We start from the raw sequence: 25637 nt of genomic DNA, 5'->3' as shown, positions 1-25637 counted from the left end.
ATTTGAACTAGCAGGGAATTTTTATATATAAAAAAACAACAACAACCAAGAAACATAATTATTTTAAAAACTTAAATTTCTTTATAAATTTATTTACAAAACTTTAAAAGATTTGATTTTTATTTTTTAAAAATATGAAAATTTTTTTAAATGATAAATGTTTGTTGCAAGCTTCAGTTTTTTTCAGTTTCAGTTTTCAACCCAGAAATATACATTCATGGCATCTATTATCTTCAATATAAGAACTCCATATTATAAATTGAAAAAAGCTTAAAAAAGTGTTGCATCAACATAAACAAGTCATTGACTACTTGATTCCACTCTTTGATGACATAAATCATTTAAATTTATAATCTCATGAAACTACTATGATGGTATCAGACATGTCACACTCATCCTACTGGTAAGTTAGCTTTGAGCTCATTACTTTCAGTTTCGATGGCATGTTGTGACCCATACTTTTTAAATGCTTAATACATCACCATGTCAGTCTTAATAACACAACAACAACAACAAAGACCTCACCTCACACCACGAATAGGATCTGTGTGGGCTTGCAGCATTTTAACATTGTTCATATTACTCTGCCAATACTTTATCACACCATTATGATCACCAGAAAGCAACCACATGTCATTATGGCTCCACTCCATGGCACGCACAGATGACTCATGAGCCTAAAAGAATTCAGAAAAGATCAATTCTCAAATTTATTTTTAAACAAAATAACAATTTTATTGGAAAAAAAGAAAGAACCTGAAGAATAGTTTCAAAATTAAATGTTAGGCCATTCCACAATGTGAACTCTCCACTACTTGTACCTGTTACTACACGCCGTCCTTCTGGAGTCCACTACCAAAAAAAGTGCAAACAAAGATGTTTTACAAGCCAAAAATAAGTAACAAATATAAAATAAAAAAATATTGAAAAAAACTTCATAAGTAACAAAAATAAGAAAATTAACAACTTACAGCTACCGAAAACACTGGGCACCTGACTTTGTTTGTTGAAGCACGAACAAATCTGGTTGTAACGGCATTCATAGGATTATCAAGAAGAGTACATGGCTGAATAAGCTGAATTTCAACATTTATCAAAATAAAATAACTTTATTCTAAAAACAAACTGCTTCATGAAAACTATTTCAAAAGCAACAAATTAACATGAGCTGTTCCAACAAAATCGTGTTTACAGATGTTATCTTATTGTTATATATATATATATATATATATATATATATATATATATATATATATATATATATATATATATATATATACACACACACACACACACACACATTACTCTTATGACTTATATTTATGGACTAAATTTACATATTAATAGTAAGGGAAGTTCGTGTACCTAGGGCCAGGTTTTTTAATGCCCAAATTTAAGGCCTAAGATGTGTCTGAATCTAGTGTTACTTAATTGCATATTTAAAAAATAGCAAAATTGACAAATAAGTCCAAGACGAGTAAAATGGTAATCCCAAAACAACTGTTAGAAAGAGAAAAAAAACAGAATCAATTAAAATTCAACAATCTAAATTATTATCAAACAAATTCTTTATGCACATATGGCCCTAGGTACATGCAAACTATATGACCCTAGGTACATGACTTAATACCCTCATAAAAAATGTTATCTATTAACAATCCTGGATTGAGAGAAAACTTATTGAACATGGTATATAGTATTTAAGTAATAAACAATATAGATTACAAGAACTTATAGAAAAGAATTTCCTTAAGGGTGGTAAAACAATCTAAGATACCAGCAACAAAAATTTTACTTAAGACCATCAAGAAGTGTTTTTCGATTATAACTTGTATAGTAAGGCTGAGAATCAAAACAGGTTTAAAAAATAAAAAATTTTATTACTAATCACCTGATTGAAAAGCATAACTTAGTACTTTATAGTTTTTAAATAAAGTGGGGTGGCCCTAGGTACAAGTAGGACCTAGGTACACAAACTTCCCCTAGTATTCATTTATAGTTAACAATTATTTATAATAACAAAACAATGTTTTACAACTTTTAAAGTCACTGAGATTGTGTAGAAAATTTAAATAATTTTTAACTAAACTTTTTTAAATTTTAGTACTCTCATTATCACATTTTAATATCCACTTTATCACAATCAAATTTAAGAAAAGTTAATTTGTTTAGTATATATTTTGAAACATGAATACTTACCTCAGGATAATACAATGGGTCTGGTTGACTAACAGGACGCTGCAAAACTGATCTGCGGAAAAGTCGGTACTAGAAAAAAAACGATTTTTTTAAAGTTTCAAAAACTTTCCCAGGTTTTTTGAAATAATTTAAGAATTAAATTACAGTGTCTATACAAAAAATTAAACGTTTTAATTTTTAAATCTTATAAATAAAAGACTATAGAAATAAAAGTGTAAATATGTAGATAATTAAAAATACCAACATAAATATGTTGTCTAGTTGTCAAGTATATTCTAAGAATAGGGACAAGACCAACGATATTTTGATACTTTTATATAGTTTCATTCAACAGATTTTTTTTATAAAACAATGTTTTAAAAAAAAATTTACCTTAATTTGTTGAATAGTTGAAGCATTATAGTCTACTGTTCTACGTTGTATAGACCGCCGCATACGCTTTCCATCAAATTCGTTGGAACCACAATTAATGTTAGCTGATAAATGAACTTGAGCACCTGCAGGACGAACCAATTTTATACCTAATATGAAATATACATAAAACTAGAGATGTGACGCATTTTTTTGGTTCTTGTTTTTTTGGTTTTTTGGTCGTTTTTTTGGGGAAAAAACGCACGGTACCGTTTTTGTGGTTATTTTGGAAAATATTTAAAAATTCATCATTTAAGCTACTAAATTTAACTTTAATGGCAATATTATTAAACATATTTAATTTCAGATTTATATTGGAAAACTAAGGCTGAATTTGACTAAAATTCTTTTTCTTTTGGTATGTTTAAAGGTAATTGTTTTATTATTAATGTTTAGGTTTACATGGTTATAGCAGTCCTGTATAAAAAATTATTAGTTATTTTTATCTTCCTTTATTTGATTTTTATTGACTTTATTGTTATATATTGACACAATAAACACTTCTTATCTAAGTTTATTACACTTAACTACATTTACTTAATTTTATTTACTATTTGATATATATATATATATATATATATATATATATATATATTATTATTATTATTATTATTATTATTATTATTATTTTTTAATTTATTTACTGTACTTTTAAGGTTTTGAGTTGCAAATAAAAAGTTATAAGGAGTTTTAAAAGCTCTTTTTAATAATCAATTATGTTCTCTATTCAATTATATTTAAATTTTAGATATTTTGCTTAACATAGTAAATTTTAATTATAAAAATCAGTAAAACAGGCCATACAGGGGGGAGAAATAAAACTGTAGTTTCCAATTTATTTATACCTATGAAACAAATTAGCAAAATGGAAAGAGTTAAATGTTCTTTTTGCTTTGACATTATCTCTAATAACGGAACTCGAATGACTAATCATATTGAAAAATGTCGAAAATGTCCTGAAGAAGTAAAAAGTCTATATGCAAATAAATCAGGTCATAGTCAAAAACAGCAAGACTCTTCTGGAGATGCTGAACCAAAAACAAAAAAACCACGATCTGATTCTTTCGGAACATCCTCTCCTGAATCAATTTGTAGAAGTAAAACACCATGTTCCGTGTTTGACAGCATGACAAAAACTGAAAAGGTGTGTATTTTATTTTGAAATTTTAAAATTTATTTGAAGAACTAACTGATATGGCAACTAGCTTATTAAAAGTTCATGATTTTTAAATTTAAGATTTGTTTCATGATTCACTGATGTACCAGTATGACATTATCTTTTGCAGGAATTGATTGATACACACCTAGCAAAAGCAATATATGCTAGTGGATCGCCACTCCATATAGTAGAAAATAACTATTGGAAAATCTTTTTGAACAAGTTACGTCCTGCTTATAAGCTTCCGTCAAGACATGAAGTGTCAAATGTGTTATTAGATAATGAATTTTCAAGGATTTCAGCAAATGTTAAAGAAATGGTAGTAACTGCAGATTATCTTGGATTTATGTGTGATGGATGGAGCAATTTAAGGTACAGTAACAATTTATTATAATATTAGTTGATGCAATTGAACCTATATTATTTAGTTAATAAACAGATTCTATTTGTTTATATGCTGTTTCTTCTTTACAGAAATGAAGCTATCATAAACTTTGTAATGACATTACCTTCTTCATCACCCATTTTGTGGAAGACATTGCCTACAGGTAAAACCATAATTCTAGTACTGTATACAATGGATTTACTCAACAGACTGGTAGACTTTTAAAATATGCATACTATTTTATAATTAACTTTGATATTAAATTTATAACAAACAACACTGAAAACCATTTCAGTAAGCAGAAATAATATATCAGTAAATAGATTTATAATATTTATATAGCACAGTATATATAATATATCCTAAATTGTTTTGTAGGAACATTAAGCCATTCTGGTGAATATATGGCAAATGAAATAAAGAAAGTTTTAGAAGAAATAAATCCTAACAAAGTTTTGGGCATTGTGACTGACAATGCTGCAAATATGAAAAATGCGTGGACTCGTCTAAAAGATTGTTATCCCCATCTTCATTGTTATGGATGCATTTCACATGGTTTAATTTTGCTGTTCACAGATTTTTTAAATTGACAACTTTAAGTGTTTTGATGTCACAAGTAACTGATATTGTTAAAGAACTAAAAAATTCTCATTTATCTGTTGCAGCTTTTAGAGATATACAAAAAAAATCAGTTGGTGTAGTAACATGCATTTCCTTGAAACTACCTGTACGAACTAGGTAATACAACTAAAAATATAAATATACTGTACATTACATAAAAAAATTGAACTATGTAACTAATTTTATTATACATTCATAAAAATAGATTTCATTTAGTAAATTACTTTACTCTAAATTTATTAAATTATCATAATTTCTTTGTATTTTATTTAAAGGTGGGAATCAACTGTAGCATGCTTAGATAGCATACAAAAAAATAAGCAATCATTAAAAACATTGGCTATTTCTGAAAACAGTGGACTTAATTCAGTAACAAAAAATATTCTTTTATCAGATGTTTTTTGGGACAGGGTTGAAGGTTTTTTCAAATTACTGTCACCAATAGCTGATGCAATAAAGAAAACTGAATTAAATACTCCCTTGTTATCTACTGTTGTGGAAACTTTTTACTTCTTGGAAGACCACATTTTTAAAAACTTAACAGTTAGCCCATTCTCAAAGAAGGAAGAAGAAGAAGCCAAAAAAATCTTCAAGAAAAGAAAAGATTTTTGTTTAACAGAAATTCACTTAGCTGCCAATATACTAGATCCCAAATTTCAACGCAGAGTCTTGACTGGAGAACAAAAGGTATTTACTACACATAATTCAAATTTATAATTTTCAAATTTGAAAATACTATTTAAATTAATAAAGTAATTTTAGAATAATTGAAAGAAAAATCTTTTTATAGATTGATGCATGTGAGGCGATACACAACATTGCCGCAAGTATGCCTGATGTAAACAAAGAAATTATGATGTTTGACTTGGCTAATTACTAATCAAAGGGTGGTATATTTTCAAAACCTTTTATTTGGACTGCAGTTGGAATAACTCAACCCATAAATTGGTGGAAAGGATTGTGTTCCTTTACTGAACTATCAAAAGTTGCGTCTAGAATTCTTCAGCTACCAGCTTCAAGTGCAGCATGTGAGAGAAGTTTTAGCACTTATTCTAACATTCATAGTGCGAAAAGAAATCGCTTAACGACTGTAAGGGCTGGAAAACTAGTTTTCATTTCACAAAATTTAATACTTGAAAATATTGAAAACACCAGTTATAAAAATGGTACAAGCATAAGTACTCCTACAATTAATAACTCAAGTGTAAATAAAGTTCCTAGCACTTCAATGCCTTGGTCAGAGTCTGAAGCAGTTAATATAGAAAGTGACAGTGACTTTGTTTATGAATCATTAGATGAAGGTAAGGTAGGGCGGGAAGACTCCGACTCAGAAAGCACATCCATTTAGAATATCTTTTATAGTTTAAATGCATGTTAAAATTACTAGATTATTGACTTTTTTGCTTAAATATTTATACTTTTTTTTAATTGTGTATACTACACAACACAGTGCTACAATTCTTAGCACTAAATTAATAATGAATTAAAACTTAAAAAATATTATTCAAAAATAATAGATATGTAAATTAAATAAAATTAAGGCTTTTATTATAAGGGCTTACTGGCAATATAATTCAAAATATGTAACAAACAATGTAAGACCAATTTATTACATAATAAATATTAAGGTTGTCTAAATAAGCATGATATCGTATATATTAGTATATTTAAATTATAAAAATGGGTATTTTGTCATGGACAAGTATAGTTTCTGTATATGAGTGTAATATTTAGGATGTACAACAATATTTAAGAATTAAAACATGACAAATAAACATTCTCATATACCTAGATTTATAACTAACTTAATGCTAAACCGCCTAATAAATATACTTAATAAATAGCTCTTTAAATTTTTTTATTAAAACATTAACTTTAAATTGATGTTTATACATTGTATTATTGATTATAATGATGATATACCATAAATAGACAGAATAAGACAAAAACTCTTCCAAATTATTTACCAAAAAAATAAAAAACTTGTTTAGAAAGTCAAAAAACCCAAAAAAACACCAAAAAAACCAAAAAACACGTTTTTTTGACCCAAAAAGAGGAAAAAAACGCAATTTTTTGCAACTCTACATAAAACCATTTTTATTAGAAATGGATGCTTTTATTAGAGATGGAGATTTATTTATCATTATTTAATGTATTATACATGTATTATAAAAGTTATTTAATGTATTATACATGCATTAAAAAAATAAAAGAATGATTAAACCAAAATAAAAGAATGATTAAATCTTGATATTAAGACATTGAAAAGGCTTTTACAATTTTGCTGAGATAAACACTGAAACGTTTTTTTTGTCCACATTTGCATAAATTTTAATGTATACATTAAAAATTTATGCAAACTTTGCAAACAAAAAAAACTTTTTAGTCCTATATGTGTTTTAGTATCAAGGTTTAGTCATTCTTTTAAGAATTGACTAAACCTTGACCAAAATACAAAAAGATGCACCCAGCATTTAAAAGGGGAAATACAAAGTATATAACAACATGAGATATGTAACAAGTAAAATATTACATAAATCTAATACTGTTCTCCTATTAGCTTCAACAAGGAGCTTGTATTTATTGATGTTTACTACAGCTGAGTCACTACGCATTCTAATTTTTTTATTATTTTATAATTAAAGTTTATTTTAGAAACCAAATGACTAAATGATTGCTTTATCGTTTTAGCCATTCATCAGGCTCTTTCAGTGATATTACATTTTTGAGGTGTACTTTAATATTTTTTTTTACCTTAACATTGAGGTGTACCTTAACAATTATTTTTTCTTGATGAAAAGTTTTATTCAAGACATTTCAAGAGTTATATTGCTTTAATCCTTGGAATAATTACTTTACTTTTTATTTATCTTTAATACTTGTAATAATTAGAAAAACTTCTATAGATATAACTCTGTCATTAATTTTTCAATACAGTATATCAAGGGAGTTTAGATACCCTTGTTGTTATATATATTTATACTTAATAACGCTATCAAATATATTTATACTTGATAATGAGGGTAATCTTAGCTCCCTCAAAATTTTATTTTGAAAAATTAATAATAGAGTTATATCCATAGAAGTTTTTCATTTCTTTATGAAAAGGATAAACTATTCATGAGATATCATTTAAAGTTTGTAATAATTTTGTTGTTTAAATGTAATATTTAATTATGTAATATTTTTTCATTTTTTGATTAAATCTAGTCATTATAACAAAACAAAAAAACAAAAAAACAAAAAAATTAAAATATCAAAAGTGGCAATAATATAAAATAAAGTTTAACTTGTACTATTTTTTAGCTAATACTTTTTTGTTTTTAAATTCGGTTTTTTATTTTTAAATTCTGTAAATATTTTTGTTTTTGTTTATTATGAGAAATAGTCTAAATAAATATTCTTGCGCTTGCAAGATGAAAAAGAAAAGTTTTTTTTATTAAATTTCTTTTATGATTTCTTTTTTTACAACCTTTTTTTCTTGTGCTCAATATTTTCAATGGAAACTTAATAAAAATAAAAAAGTTAACTACTTAATCTTACTGCTTAAACAATATCTTTAGACTTGTTTAAAAATTAAAAATTTTTAAAAAGTGGCTCAACTGAAATGGCTTACCGCTTATATTAAATGGCTCAACGCGTATGTAAATGGCTTTAGGTTTCAAAACAAGGCCTGATATATATATATAATATAAATATATAACATATATATATATATATATATATATATATATATATATATATATATATATATATATATATATATATATATATATATATATATATATATATATATATATATATATATATATATCTTTAATTATTACTGGATCTGTCCCGAATAAATTAAAAATCTCAATTCTTCCTGTCTTTTCAAAACTTTTAGAGGGAGTAATTAATATAAACTATATAAATATCTAATAATTAACAAAATCTTTTTTTGATCATTAATTTGGTTTCCAAAAGCAACACTCGACCAAACAGCCAATCTTAGATCTTATAAATAACATAAATGACTCTTTTGAAAGTAAAAAATTTGTATTTGAAATTTTTGTTGACTAATAAAGCGTTCGACCGTGTAGATCATTCAATCTTACTTAAACAGATGGAGAAATATTGAATAAAAAGTATCGCTGTAAACTGGTTCAAAAGTCTCTTGATAAACAGACAATGCGTAATTGCTTAAAAAAAAAAAATTACTCAAAGTTACTCAAAATAAAATGCAAAGTCCCTCAAGGTTCTATTCTTGCACCTCTCTTGTTTTTAAAATACATTAATGACTTCTCAAACGTCTCAAGTAAATTTGATGTCATAATTTCAAAATCTATTAAAGAACTTTAAGTAAATTGAATATATGTATATTCATAATGTCAAAATCTATTACAGAACTTTTTTTTGGATGTCCTAATGTCAAAATCTATTACAGAAACTACAAACATTGAATTAGAAAAACTGAAGAATTGGTTTAAATCTAACGAATTAAACTAATCATTAAACACAGAAAAAGCTAAATACATACTTTTTGATTCCAACTAAAAAATATACCACTCACATTGTCTTCACTAAAAATAGTAAATAATGAAACCAAGAGAACCCAAGCAACAAAGTTTTTTGGTATACTTATTGATGAGAACATTTCATGGAAAGCACACATAAATATGTTAAATAACAAGATATCAAATAACATTGGTATGCTATATAAAGCTAGTCCTTTGCTGTCCCAAAAAAAACTTGAAGCTTCTTTATTTTTCTTTTATATAAAGCTATTGCATATATGCTAACATTGCATGGGCGAGTACTCATAAATCCAAATTAGTCACACTTTATCAAAATCAAAAGCATACTGCAAGAATAGTTTATAATAAAGATAAATTCTCACATGCTGAGCCACTTTAAAAACACTTAAAAGCATTAAATGTCTACCAAATAAATATAAATCAAAATTTATTGTTTATGTTAAAATACAAACTTGAACTTCTTCCACTGCATTTCTCAAAAATTTTATTTTGTATTAGCTAAAATAGATATGACACAAGAGGAAAAGGAAAATTTAAATTACCATTTAAAAAAACAAATCTTTCTCGCTTTTATTAAAAATCTCATCTTAAACACAAATATCTTTTATTAATCAAAAAAAAAAACGTAAAACCTAAGAAAACTATTTTTTTTTTGTTTTTTTTGTTATTCACCTCCTCAAGGCCGAGAAGGCCACTACAGATGAGGAGGCTACTTAATAGTGGTTTATAACCCTCTCCCAACTCTATAACTCCAAAACACCAACCTTGACGAACAAGGCCGCTGCGCGGAGAAACAAGTTGAGCACGGTACTACCAGGGACGTGGTGGGGATCAAACTCGGAACCTCTCGCTTATGAAGCGAGCGCTTTACCACTACACCACTACTGCATTAAGACCTTAAATAATATTTATAAACACAAAAAAAGAAGAACAGATAAGAAAATTTTGCCTTCCATTATCAAGTTTATTTATACGAATATGAACAAAATTTTTAATATAGTAAATCATTCACTAACATATTTATGCGTATTAAAAAAAAACATTTGTTTAATATTCACAATTTTTTTTTTGCATTCATATTTATTTTTCTTAGATTATTTTATCTTTAGGCTATCCAAACTGACAAAAAACTGAGGACATTATTTAGCTTATAAATATGAATTTATTGATGCCCCAAGTCCTGTTGCTTTGAAGGGTGTGCTTTTTTAGGCAAAGGCTAAAAGTAACAAATTCTGGCTTGAAAATCTACTGCCTTAAGGCTCTTGGTTAAGTAAAGGCTATAGGTGTCTCCATAATAACTCAGTTGAATGGTATTGAGGTCGGCTGGTGGTAAGATTTCTCAAAATCTGTGGTAGCTCTCAGAGAGGTTGATTCCATCAACAGCTGCAAAATATCAGAGTATTAACAGTGCCATGTTGCACATGGGTGATGTTCATGTGCAACATGGCAATCACATCATGCATAGCTCATTGCTTAGCAGGCCATGTTCTATCTATGAATGAGTTCTCTTCAAATAACCCAAAATACTAAACATAAAAAACCATCCCAACCACCTAAATGTTTTAATATCTTTTACAAATATGCGCTTTACTTCAAGAGTTACATGCTTGGCTTGGGGGTATACACATGCATCAATTCACCTATTTGTTGTGAAATCAGGTTTGAATCCTTTGACCTTTCTTTTATGTGCTTCTGCAAAGTACTTCTTCACTCTATCGCTTTTCTCTTTGTTGTTCTTTCCAAGACTCTTTTAGATCTTATTTCTGACCAAATTGACCATGCCCTTTCCATCCTTCAACCAATATTGTTGTTAATGATGACTAATGCTAATCACACTGAATGACTTGGCTTTAATGCCACTGCCCTTTTTGGTACTAAAGTATCTGCTGGTACTACTGCTGGTACTTCTGCATTTCTCAATCTCTTACTCAGATAGTTAACTTTGTGAGTCATTTTCCTGACAACCTGTAGTGTAGTGAATTAAATGGTCTATAATTAATTACAAGCCAACATAGAAGGCTTTATTCTTCATATAATAATATGTAAACTAAAATAAACAAACAGGTTAGTTTTAGTATACACCTAATTAAACTCAACAAGGATAATAATAACTATAAGAATCAGCACATTCTAGCATACTAAATAAACAAAATAAGTAAATAATATTTAGGAGGATTCCGGGATCTTCCTGAATAACAAGGAACTGATTCTTCAATAGAAATTCCATTAGGATTTGTTGGAGAGAGAGTAGAAAAATTTTGAGATTTTTTCGATGGAGAGGCTCAGGTGAAGGGATCAGGTTCATTGGAGCTATCTTAGTAGTTATTATTTCCATTATTATCACTGATTATATCAACCATTGGTGTGAGATGTCTGGTAGCAACAGTGGTCTTACTTCCATCAGGCATTCTTACATGGGAATATTTACTATTAGCCTCTAAAAGCTCAATCTCTTCAACCAGAGGTTCATATTTGCTGTGTCGAACATGCCTTTTAAGCAATACAGAACCGAATTAGTTAACCATGTAGGAATAAAGTGTCCATTAGAAGATCGTCAACTGAATTCAAATAATCGTTCGTAAGGTGTAATGTTAGTAAAGTGCAAAGTAAGGAATGCATTGAATGAAGGACATTGGGTAAAACATGGTCCCAGTTCATGGTAGGTAAACTCTTTGATTTGAGAGCAAGTGAAATTCCTTTCTAGATTATACCATTGTATCTTTCACAATGACCATTACCCTGAGGATTATAAGGAGTAGTTATACTCTGGTGGAAACCTCGAGAATTAAGAAAATTGCGGAGCTCTGTAAACATGAAGCAAATGCCTCGATCTGAATGTTGGCATGAAAAGCTGAATACTGAAAAGCTGGCATACCAAATAAAGTGAAAAGTTAAGTTAAACATTTAATTACAGTAGAAGTAAAGATATCATGACAAGGTAATACAAAGGGAAATCTTGAAAACTCATCAACAACTGTTAAAAAATATTTGTTGCTAGATGAAGACAGAATAGGTCCTTTAAAATCCATGCTTAGTCGCTTAAAGGGTTGAGTAGATTTTATTAAGGTGTGGTTAAAATTGCTTACATAGTATTTAGGTTTTAATTCAGCACAAATTTGACACAAAGAAATGTTTTTTTTTACATCATCAATTGAAAAAGACAGATTTTTTGATTTTATAAAATGATACATTCTAGTGATTCCAGGGTGGCAAAGAGATTCATGTAGTTCCTTAAGAGAGGGTCCATTCATAGTAATAGAGCAACAAGATCTAGAGAGAGCATCAGCAACAAAATCATTACCTCCAGGGCAATAAACTATATCATAGCTGTACGAAGAAAGTTCTATCCACCATCTCAGAATCTTGTCATTCTTAATTTTTCCACTCTTGTTATTGTCAAACATGAAAGAGACAGAGCGCTGGTCGGTGACTAGAGTAAAATGCCAACCAACAAGGTAGTGTTTCCATTTTTGAAGTGATTCGATAATAGCATAAGCTTCCTTCTCAACAGAAGAATGTTTTTTTTCAGTAGGTGGAAGTTTGCGAGAAAAGAATGCAATTGGTCTTCCAACCTGATTAAGAGTAGCAGCTATGGCAAAATTGAAGGCATCTGTTTCCACCTCAAATGGTATACTTTCATCAATAGATTGTAGAGCTGATTGAAAGATTAATTCTTTCATTTCATTAAAACATTTAATAGCTTCAGTTGACAATGGAAAGGTAGAAGTTAGAGATAAAGGATGAATTTTGTCAAAAAAATGTTTGATATATTGGAAGTAGTATGAGAACATACCAAGGACATTAACTAAATCATTGATGTTAGGTAAAGGATAAGCATTAAGTAGTGTAAAGCAATTTATTGTTTATGAGTAATCAATGACCATGCGTTTCTTATGTCTCTCATTCCTGGTAACAACTACTTGTGATCGCAAAGGAGAGTTATTGGGTTCAATTATATCTAGTTTTAAAAGTTTTTCAGTTTCTTGCCTTCTTTTCAGGAAAAGAGTGCTAGCTTTCATTGTAATACTATTTAGAGAACAAATTTTTAAAGAATCTTTTTTACCACCATAATTGATATAAAGACTTTAGTGCAACTGTAGGAAATCTCTACCAAGTATGATTTGTTCACAAGAGTTGGGTATAACAAAAAAGTTAATATTAGAGTACTTCATACCAAATAAAGTGAAGTTAGTTGAAACTTTACCTATAAATTGACAAGATAAGGAAGGATCAGCAATAGACTCTTTTATTAGAAGGAAGTATATCAAGTTTTAAAGAGTCACATAATGATTTGCTTATGTGCAGAACTTCCAGTGTCAAGAAGAGCTCTTATCTTGGCCCTAGCAATAAAGATGTAAACAATAGAGTTGAATGAGTTGATAGAAGAGCAAGTAATTAAGGCTAAACTTGGTGCATGAAAGTTAGCAGCAGATGTGACAAAGTTCTTTGATGATTTGCATACTTTCTTGAAATGTGCTTTTTTACCACAATTGTTACATTCTGTATCTCTGGCAGGACATGATTGTTGAGAGTGACGTTTACTTCCACAGAGATAACAAAGTCCACTAGGCTTAGTAGAAACTGAAGCAAGTTTAGTAATACATTTTGAATGTTTATTAATTGTAGCAACATTACTATACTCTGTATGTGAATGCATTTCATTATTTCTGTGAGCGTTTTCCAATGAACAAGCTTAATTATAGGCCTCAGTAAGTTTAAGAGTAGAGCTTTCTAGTAGTCATTGACAAACATAATGAGAGCTTAGACCACTTATAAATGAATCACGAATGTATTCTTTACAATGATCTGAAGCAGAAACCTGTTTAAAGTTGCAATCTTTACTGAGTGTACACAAGGCCTGCAAAAACTCATCAATAGATTTTCCGGATTGTTCCAGGAGTTCTATAGCGCCATCAAATGATTCAATGTCAGCAATAAAGTGGAACACGGAAGGATATAAATAGTTAAGGAAGACATCTAATTTATCTTCTGTTTGTATAGATTTCATGAAGTTTGTAAAAGTTCTAAACCAGTGTGACCATTCTTTAGAAGCTGATGCAGAATTGGGATTGCTGTCAAATCATTCTGGTCTTAGATATTTATCCATTAAAATATGAAGAATAATTTGTAGTGTAGTGAATTTAATAGTCTACAATTAATTCTAAGGCAACATAGAAGGCTTTATTCTTCATAAAATAATATGTAAACTAAAATATACAAACAGGTTAGTTTTAGTATGCACATAATTAAACTCAACAAGGATAATAATAATTATAAGAACCAGCAAACAACCCAAACCATTTACTTTTACTCTTAGATTTATGTCGTCTCTGATCCTAGCTTGTGCTTAGTATCTTCTTTTTCTCGCTTAGGTGTTCTGACCATGCTTGGATCTCTAAATCTTTTATCTTGTACTTTATTTATGAAGTCACATATTATCACACTTCTTACTACTACCCTAAAGCTGACTGGTGTTCTATTTGGAATTTTCTTCGTGACGGTCCATGGGCTTTCTCACTCAGCTGATAAATGCATCTCCTACGTAACCTCATGGATTCAGGCAGGAATCAGAGCTTTAATTCCTTCTTGTCGGTTTCAAGTCAAGCCTCATTCTACTCCATATTTTTCATCTTCTTGAGTAGCTGCTATATCCAATCATAATTATTTTTTAAAATCTTTTTCAAAAGAACAATTCTCTTAGAAACAAACGGCTATTTATTATTGAAAGAAATTGATGTAAAAAGGTGCTGTCTGATTGCTAAGCTCCATTATTCTCAGTTCAATAAATCTTGTTATCTCTTAGCTTTCATTGCTAAAGTCATACCTCAATTAAACTTCAGTCAGTCTTACAAAATTATTCTTCAGAACTCTACTCAATTCTGCCTAAACTGTTTAATAAGTTTGGCATGCTGGTCTTCTCCATAAGCTTGCTTCGTATGGTTTATCTGGGAAAGTTTTTGAGATTATTAAATCAATTCTTTTTATCAATTTTTGAGATTATCAATTCATTTCTTTCTAACCGCCTCTTTATTAAAGTCATCTGCTTGAAGGAAGTGAATTCCAAAGAACTGATGTTCGAGGAAAAAACTGGACTTTAGAGCACCAAGGAACAGCCACAGTAAAAAGATGAGATTTAATTGAATGACGAGTAACACGAGAATGAATTTTAGCAGATGTCACAAGAGATGCTAGCTCTTTAGAGCAGTGCCCATTATAGTATTTATAGAAAATAGAGAAGCAACATTACAACGATGCAATAATGGTTGGAGGTTGGTTGTAAGAGCAGGTCCAACTATGTTTACAATGTGTTTTTGCACCTTGTCTAAAAGAGAAAGAAATCATTGGAAGATCCACTCCAGATATGGTAACAGTAATCCATAAAATACCAGATTTGAAATTTGTAGAGATAAAGAATAAAATTCTGAATGGATTTGATATAAGATTTCCAAGAAAGATCAGAAATAAGATTTAATCCTGGAAGATGAAGAGAAGTTGACTCATTGAGTATATTACTGTTTATAAATATAGGAAGATCTAGAACCCTGAGAAACCCCTGAAAATACAGGATATGAAGAAAAGTGCTGTCTATCGAGAACAACTTTTATACTTCAATTTGTAAGGAAGGATTTAACAATCTTAAAGGTGTTACCTGATACACCATAAAAAGAGAGCTTATGAAAAAGACCAGAATGCCTAACTATATCAAAAGCATTTAAAATGTAGAGAGTGATAGCCTTAGCTTCTCCACATCTATCTAATGCACGATAAAATCTATCAGTTATTACCATTGACTTATCAGCAGTAGAATGAGAAAATCAAAATCCATATTGATGATCAGAAAGCAAGTTATTAGATTCAAGATAGGAGATTAAATGTTTGTTAATTAATGTCTCAAAAACCTTGCCTATGATAGTAAGAAGATTAATGGAATGGTAGTTAGACAAGTCAGATCGCTCTCCAGAATTTTTGAAAATAGGAATAACAGATGCCACTTTCCAGCAGGATGGAAAACACGACTCTGATAAGTACTTGTTAAATAGTTTGAAAAGTATAGACAACAGCTCTAGAGAACACTTCTGCAAGACTATAACACTTCTGCAAGACTATAACAATTAGCATCCACTAAGGTTACTTCTTTTTATAGTGCCTGCATTTTTATACTCCTGATTCTATTCTCTACTTCTACAAATATTTTATGCATACCTGTATGGAACACTGTTGTCATATTTGGGCTGGTTCTTCTAATGGTGCTCATTTTCTTCTAGACATGGTCCAAAAACGCATTGCAGACATAGTTGGATTCTATTTATCTGCTAAGCTTGAGCCACTTTTTCATAGTCGTAAATTTGCATCTCTTTTTTTTTTCTACAAGCACTACCATGGTCGTAGCTCAAAGGAGCTATCATCTCTAGTTCCTTCAACCAAAACTCATTCTCGCTCGATTTATCATTCAGCAAATTCTCATTTGTTTACTTGTATCTGTCCGTGCATGCTCAATGTTGCTCAAAGTTTTTTTTAAAAACTTTTATTTGCCTATTACTTTTTCATTGCACTTTAACCATTCATACTCTCTCCCATCTATATGTTTTCCTGAATCATACAACCTAGAACTTTTTAAGTCTTCTGAAAACTGTTTTCTTGCTCTTTATCCTCTTTTTTTTTCTAGCAACTCTACACTTAATAGTGGTTGTTTGCAGCCATGTTGGGAGCGAATCAGAATAAAAAATTAAAAAATATATATGTACAAAGAATAAAAAATAAAAAATTAAAAGAACGCTTAATTTCAAAATTAATTGTTTTACTTAACTTGTTTCTCACCTAAAGCAGAGTTACATTTTATAATATAAATATATTATATTATATAAATGAAAAGCCAGCCAATAATTTAAAAAAATATTAAATATTAATACCTGTATCAACAACTGCATTTTCAGCATCAAAACCTGGAATAATATTTATTTGTTTAAATACACTACATTGAGTATTGCTTCCAGCTAGATTTTCTTCTAAATTTGTTGGAATACATACACTATATAAAACTTGAGGCTGTTGCTGCTGAGGTCGATTATGAACTTGTTTGTGGTGTTGGTCAACCAATTGAGCTTGTTGCATTTGATTCAACATCTTGGTTAATAAAACTAACCTATATAAAACTATCTATTTCTTCTTCATTGTATGCAATTAGATAGACTTTAAAGTCTATATTTTTTTTATGTTACGATGACTATATATAAAAAAAAATCCAACTTTAAATAAATTATAAAAAATTTTGCGAATAGTTGGATCTGCTGGATTTTATACAACATTATTTTAACTTTCTTGGCAACATTTAACACACAATGGTGTTTTGACATTTTATTGTACATTATAATGTACCATGAATAAGGATGATGATGAATTAATTTCATATTATCTAAATATTATATTGTTATATACATTATTCAAAAGGAGCTTAAAATTAACAATACAAAAGCAAAAATTTTTATAAATCTGATAACTTTTCAAAAACTTATAATTAAATAAGTAATAAAATTTATTACATGGATTTCTTAAGAAATTTGCAACCATTTTGATAACCTTTATTGTTTATTTAAAAAAAAAAAAAAAATGAGGCACCTTTACTGAGAGAAAATAAAGTATGACAGCATCATTACTTTTATATGAAATTCGGCAAGCTCATAAAAAATAGACGTAAAAAACTAAATAAATATATTAGGAAAATGGGCGAACTAGTATTTCAGACACCACGTTAGTACGGGAATGTAGGAACAGTTGCATTAAAGAAATAAAAACAACAATTGAGAATTTACAGTTCTTATTTTGCTATATATTATATGAAGCTGTTATTACTGAGCTAAAAATTTTAAATAAAAATCCAACATATGCATTTCCATAACTTTAACTTTGTACACTTATTTAGCAACCCACGACGTATTCAAATCAAGCGCTCAAAACTAAGTTCGTATTAATCAAAGTTAAATTTAAAAAACTTTAATTTAACGCCTGATTACCGAAATATTTTGATTTTCAAAATCTTTCAAATTTTAAACTAACATAGTTTACAATAAACAGTAACTGTACTCTATAAGCAATCTATACAGTATAAACAATTTAACTAACACAGCAAATTATTTTATAAACATATCACAATATAAATACATATAACCATTCGGCAAGTAAAATAGCGATGGTCACGATGTATGCATGTAACATATGCATAAACATTCGCGGAATCCTAGTAGAATTGTGGGTAACAATTCCTTCAACCTAATTTTTTTTTTACCAATAATTTTCACAAATTTACAATGATTAACTATATAAACAAGGTAGCTGAAAGAAGATCACAAAGATCTTGTTATCAGAACCTTAAAAAGGCCGTTTTTTTTTAAAATGCATCAATAAACTTTTTACAATGACGAGATAAAATATACTATTAAACTTCATGCAAGAAAATAAACTTTTACAGTATATAGACTAATGCAAACAAAAATATAAACAAAGTAAACTGACTTAATAAAAACCGGAAAATAAATTAATGCATAATTATAATAGAGAGTTAACAATTTCAAGATGTTACTATTAGTAGTACATTGTCGATGGAAAGAATAAAACTTTTAAGTTTTTAAGCTTTAATAATAGGGTAAAAAGAAGGCAAATCAAAATTTTGCAAAATAACTTTATTCCAGATATATAGTGCACGATAATCAATACAAAACTGATTAAACTTAGTTCGACAAAAGATTTAGTTTACCAAAAAATATTTCTTAGAGCGTATTTATTGACAGAAGAAGAAAATGTGCATACTGAAGTTGAATGTATGCATATTTAAAAAAAAAAAACATTGTGCACAGGAGCAATTACAATAATCATTGAGTAATAATAATTAGTTTTCTGAATAGAAAATTGTATGTTTTGTTTTATTAATATTTTTAGTTAGTTTGTTACATTTGAACCAGATAGAAATGTTTTGAACCAGATAGAAATGTTTTTACGCTCGTCACTTATTGTAGACAGTGCAGAAACTTCCGGAAAGGCGGACGCTTTTTTATAACGAATTTTATAAATAAATTAAAAAAAAAGAAAGATAAAGAAAAAAGAGTAACATAAGAAAAATAAATAAAATAAAAATAAAGAGAATGAAGAAACGAAAGAGAAAGAAATAAAAAAGCAAAAACTAAAAAAAATTAAAAACCAAATCAAACAAATTAACAAAAGAAAAAAGGAGATAAGAAAAAGGAAAGACAAAAAGCCATAGTTAAAAGAAAAAAAACATTCGAAAATAGAAAGTAATTAAAAAGAATTAAAATAAAATAAAAAAATTTCTCCGTTTATGAAGAAAGGAAAAAGAATATTTTTTAAAATTTATTATTTTTGAAAGACTATATGTGTTTGCTTGATATGATTTACTTTTTTATTTTAATATCGTCATTTATTATGAAAACTCTCTACTTTTCGTGACTAAATGTGTGTGTGCGTGTGTGTGTGTGTGTGTGTGTGTGTGTGTGTATGTGTGTGTGTGTGTGTGTGTGTGTGTGTGTGTGTGTGTGTGTGTGTGTGTGTGTGTGTGTGTGTGTGTGTGTGTGTGTGTGTGTGTGTGTGTGTGTGTGTGTGTGTGTGTGTGTAGGTGACACGTTTTTATTTGTGAGTATTATTAAAAAAATTTTGTTTGTTCATTTATTGTTATTTTTTGATGAAATATTTACATTACTTTTATTTATATGATTATTGATATTAAGATTATAATATTTATTAAACCATTGTTACTTTTTTTTTGCAGTAATTGTTTTAGTTACATGGTAGGTTGTTACGTTTTGTCACTACATAACTGTTTGTAACTTTCCTGTCTATGCATTATATTCAATTGTTGTTTTAAAATTGATTTTGGTTTATTATTATATAATTTTTTTATTATTCTTATAATTTATCATCATTATTATTATCATTGTCATTTGTATTATTAATGCTTTTTCATGGTATTTACTCAAGATTAGTTTTAACTATTTGTAAATGACCTCGATTGTATGATCTTTTTATCGAAAAATAAATTGATATTGATATTTATTGATTGATATTGATTGATTGTAGAAAAAAGATTACAAATATCATTCAGGAGCGGATCCAGGCTGTAGCAAGTGTAGCGATTGGTACAGTCAGCTCAGTTTATATATATATACATTTTTTTTTCATGCAAAAGAGAAAAATAATTTAAATAAGATATGGAGGTTACAAGTAGTCAAAATGCGGCGCTTCAAAAATTAACTAAAAATCGCAGCTGAGCCAAGTTGACTATGTTACGGAAATATTTCATTCGAAAAAATGAAATGCTTCACTGAAAAACCCATGTTTTAAACGGGGAACTTAGCAACTGTAGCACAAAAAAAAATGTGTAGCGAAAACAAAAATTCTGTTAAATATCAACTCTCCTTTTATAAAACTTTTTGTAATGAAGTGCATAGCAAATATTTTTTTTAAAAGGTTTTTAGTCTATTATGAAAATGGTGAAATTTGTTTATGTTTATGAAAAATGGTGAAATGTGTTTATTGCTGTTCTACGAGTTATTTATCATTGAAGAAGTCAAACGATTTAAAAACGTTTTAAAAATTTTATAGATTTCCTAGAAACAAAGAGTAGAAAACACGTTGGATAGAATGTTTACCTAATGCGAGTTTTAATACACTTTATTATATGATCTGATTGACATCAAAACTTCAAAAAGGTTAAACTAAGATAACATTTTGCACAGTTTTCCTCTTAGATAGATTTTTAGTTTATTCTAAAATTGCAACGAACTTTCTACTACTTTTTTTTTTAATTTGGAAATTGCTACTAGGAACTATTATTCTCTGTGACAAGGTGTACGTTACAAAAATGTTATTGTATCAGGAAGTTGTTGCTTTTGGAAAACTAATGATATAAATTCTCTTTCGAAAAGTGTTTAAGATGTTTAAGTGCTTATGATAACTTGTAATACAAATTATATGTTTGATGGTCCTAAATTTGTTTTAAAATTTTGTGAAAACCTGTAAACAAATAAATTCCTAATTTTTATGTGATCAAGTTCATTTAACTTAAGAATCAGTAAGAGAGTCAAAAAGCAAAGCAAAGGCTTATATGTGATTTAACTCTATGTGATTTAATATGTGATTTAACTCTATGTGATTGAATATGTGATTTAACTCTAACAGTTATATAAGATTTAACTCTAACATTTTATGAAAAACTTTGGTTAACTATGGATGGAACTCTTTTGTTGTTTGACTTTCGTCCACGTTATCAAAGACATACAAAATAATGGACTCAGAAAGCAAAACGTTTTTTTTTGATAACACTTACAATATTCTTCTTAAGCACCCTACTATCTCGAACTTCTTAAGCACTCTACTATCTCGAACTTTAACAAGACTAGTGATTTTATTAAACATTTGTCACATAATTGAAACATTTTAATCTAAAAAGTGTGGGCATATATTGCAGGTTCAATAATGATCAAAAAGCTTCCTCAGAGATCTAAATGATAAACAAAGAAAGTTTGTTTTTGATTTTTGCGATACAGCATTATGCATGAAAAAAATCAGAAAATAGGCATAAAATATCAACACATGTCACAAGGCATTTCACAAATTATACATGTGAAGAAATAGTGTAGCTGATTAAAACGCTATTAGGAGAAACACTTTTGTTACAAGTATATTATGTTAGGAAAATTTGTTACAGAACTTCTTGAAACAGAATTTAGAAATTTAAGAAAAGTATCTTTAGACATATTTTTTAGGTGTTCTTTGAAACCAAAGAAGTCTCTTGTTTACATTAAAATGTATTTTGAAATTATGATTTGCTCAACAAATATGAAATTTTGACCAGTATTTTATTTTTTTAAACTTTGGTTAATATCCAAAATCATTTGAAAAGTTGGATTAAAAAATCCTTTTGAAAATACTGTTCGATGGCTTTTCTTTAATTTGATTAAAGATAAAGTTTGTTTGACTTCCATATTCAATACTTTTATGCTTTAATGCATTACTTAATTGAAATTAAGTGTTATCATCACAACATACTTTTCTATATTAATTTATAAAAAACCATTAAAAACTTTCTACACCAAAAGCAAACAAAGAACTATGTTGTTTTAAACAAAGTACAACCATATTAAGTTTGTCTTGTTGGGTTGACATTTATTCATTGACACTTTTGTTTTTATTATTTGCTGAGATTTGTTAATTGTATCGTTGTTAATTGTAATATGCATGAAGTTTGCTGCTTTTAAATTTTAAAATTCGTTATTTATTTAAAGCAATATATTTTTATTGAGAAAAGTTTAGTTACTTAAGTTCTATTTTTTATTTGATTTGAAACCTGTTTCTTTTTTTCATTATTTGACAAAAAAGTTCATCGTAATGTAATATTGAAGTTTATTATTAAAAATATGAAAATATTTATAAATTCTTTTTATAAATTTATATAAATCGTTACAGTATCTATTTTAATTTTCATATACTTTATATAGTAAGCCATTAAATAAAGCATGTGTTTTAAAAGAAATTTTAATTAAATAAAAAAATCGAATTTTAAACAAATTTAGATTAAATTTGTCGTTTTCATTTTCAAATATCAACCTCCAAATTTTTTGCAGACCAAAACATTTTAACAATCACAAGTATTTTGTTGATTTAAATATATAGATAAATTTATATGACAATGTTTTGTGTATTATTTAGCATAAATACATTGACTGGCGATAGGAATACCAAGAACTAAATGGAAATATACCAACTGAGGATAAGGGTTCAGTCAGGGCTTTAGTCATGATTAAAAGTCATAAAAGCCAAGTAAACTATCATTTCATTAAAAAGTATTCAGTTTAACTAGATTGTTTTAACGTCGCGTAAATCAAGTAACATTCTTCCGCTCCAAACGGACGGAAGAAGAAAGCAGTGGCAGGGGACTCATATATCACTGTAAGCCATTGTACATCCAAGACTAGCGCGAATGGTGTGTGATAACCTCCCCCACGCCCTATCAATGGACTTTTGTTAATTTTGTTTGCAAATTTAGCTCATTTAGACCAGCAAATTGGTGTATTTAGGTCATATAGTACAGACGGCAAACTTGGACTTTTAGAAATGTCGGCAAATGTGAAAAGCGAGGACCTTTTTTTTTTTTTGGACAAAAAAATATTTATGGCATTTTTGCTACAGTCAATAAAAACCCTGGATATGCCACTGTCGTTATTACAAAGAAATATGTTAGTGTCGTCCGCAAACATAATACTAAGTAGATTTGAGGCTTTATTCAAGTCATTAATATAAATCAAGAAAAGAAGTGGCTCTAATTTAGAGCCTTGCGGAACAACACAGGATATATCTAATAAATCCTTTTGATAAACATCATTAAAAGAAACATATTGTTTTCCAGCTTGCACGCATACGTTGGTAAAACGTTAGAACAATGTTGCGAGTTACGGTTGACACAACATTGATCGCCAATGTTGTTTTTATATGATTTGGTTACATATATGACGTCGCCAATAACAAAAATCCAACTTTGGCAGACATTTGTATTTTAAGTTGGCGAAGTGCACTGTTTTACGTTGATTCAACGTTATATTTTTTAGTTGACACAGCGTCGCATTTTACGCACATATATATATACATATATATATGTGCTTATATATATATATATATTTATATATATATATATATATATATATATATATATATATATATATATATATATATATATATATATATATATATATATATATACATATATATATATATATATATATATATATATATATATATATATATATATATAAATATATATATATATATATATATATATATATATATATATATATATATATGTATGTATGTATATATATATATGTGCGTAATATATATATATGTGCGTAATATATATATATATATATATATATATATATATATATATATATATATATATATATATATGTGTGTGTGCGTATATATATAAATATATATATATATATATATATATATATATATATATATATATATATATATATATATATATATATATATCCAGACATTTACTGAATTAAATGATCTTGACGTAATCAACAAGCTAGATTTTGAGTCATTAGCTTCATTACATGCCGCTTTAGAGTCAGTAAAACTAGGCAGAGGAATTCCTTAGCAGAGAAGATGGAACGTTATCGAAAGCAGTTACTGTTCTTGAATTCATGCTTATAAAACTTTTTTGCATGATTACAGAAATCGCATCTTTATTACACTCAAATTTAGAAAAGCACGTCGATGAAAGAAATGTTATGCAGTTGTTAAGGTGCCTAAAAGATCCTTTAGTTGTTTCACTAAAAAATATTTTAAATTTTGCTGGAAAACTTGCGTTTAGGCTTTTTGAATTTACATCAAATGATGAGGAACCATTACTAGCTGAAGCAACATGTATAACATCGGAAAGTTCACCTGTTTTTCTTAAGGATAAATTAAACGCTCTTTTCAATGAAGATGGCATCACACACTTGCCCAAATCTTGTGATCAATTCAAATGGCTTAAGCAAGAGCTTTTGTTGTGCCAAAATACGAGCAAAAGAACAGAAAATCTTGAAAAAATTTACAATGCGGTTCTCTCTATAAAGCCCACGTCAACAGATGTTGAACGCATTTTTTCGAGCTGCACTAGTTTCTGCACAAAAATCAGATCACAATTATCTGATGAATTGTGAAAGTCTTTAGTTTTACAACTTTATTACAATAAAAATAAGTCATTATAATTTTTATATCAAAATATAAACCCTCATTTTAAATGTCTCAAAGTATATCTTTGTTGGCCGAGAAGTAAAATTCTGAAAAAGCTTCTATACAACTTGTATCCGTTCTCATCTAGAGTACGCTATCACCACCTGGTGCCCTCGCCATGAAACAAAAGAGATCAATGCAATTGAATTGCATGTTTTGCAATTGTAACGAAGTTGTAAAAAAACGCAATTGAACAAATTAAACATGTTTAGCACAAAACATTATAGACGCTTTTTTGTAAACTGTCACATAATGCATAAACTGGTCACATAATGCATGTGACCAGTTTATGCGATTAAAGATTGTTTTTTAAACTAAAAATTTTTTATACCAAATAAGACATTTCATAACATATACGCGTAACAAATTTAAACTTTTAAATTTAAACAATTTTATTTATTAAGTTTTATGTTTCAATTACACGCTACTTTTTTGCAGTCAGAGGCGGTTCTACAAATAAAATGAGGGGGGGGGGGGTCGGTAGTTTTTAATCAAAGAACCAGTCGGTACTTTTTAATCCGTAAAAAGTACCGACTGGTTCCTTGAA

The 25637-nt window shown here is 28.3% G+C and overlaps 2 protein-coding genes across 2 annotated transcripts in view; one reads left to right on the top strand and one right to left on the bottom strand.

Annotated features, from left to right (window-relative positions):
• LOC100212561 (pre-mRNA 3' end processing protein WDR33) overlaps nt 1-17707 on the bottom strand; it is a 36824-nt gene extending 19117 nt beyond the window's left edge. Inside the window, exons 1-6 of the mRNA XM_065800482.1 lie at nt 17203-17707; nt 2572-2720; nt 2200-2268; nt 972-1076; nt 757-852; nt 526-677 (exon numbers count right to left, since the gene is read on the bottom strand). Of these exons, the coding sequence (XP_065656554.1) occupies nt 526-677; nt 757-852; nt 972-1076; nt 2200-2268; nt 2572-2720; nt 17203-17416 (785 nt within the window). The 5' untranslated portion in view covers nt 17417-17707. The remainder of the gene's footprint in view (nt 1-525; nt 678-756; nt 853-971; nt 1077-2199; nt 2269-2571; nt 2721-17202) is intronic.
• Nucleotides 3414-4800, top strand: LOC136081982 (uncharacterized). Its single transcript, XM_065800483.1, has 4 exons — nt 3414-3754; nt 3897-4141; nt 4244-4317; nt 4533-4800. The coding sequence occupies exons 1-4, from the start codon at nt 3458-3460 to the stop codon at nt 4742-4744; spliced, it is 828 nt and encodes a 275-aa protein (XP_065656555.1). The 5' UTR covers nt 3414-3457; the 3' UTR covers nt 4745-4800.
• Nucleotides 17708-25637: the final 7930 nt, after the last annotated feature.

This window comes from Hydra vulgaris, chromosome 06 (assembly GCF_038396675.1).
Source record: "Hydra vulgaris chromosome 06, alternate assembly HydraT2T_AEP".
Taxonomy (NCBI): Eukaryota; Metazoa; Cnidaria; class Hydrozoa; order Anthoathecata; family Hydridae; genus Hydra; species Hydra vulgaris.
The sequence above is the reverse complement of the archived record's forward strand: the minus strand, read 5'-3'. Positions and strand labels throughout refer to the sequence as shown.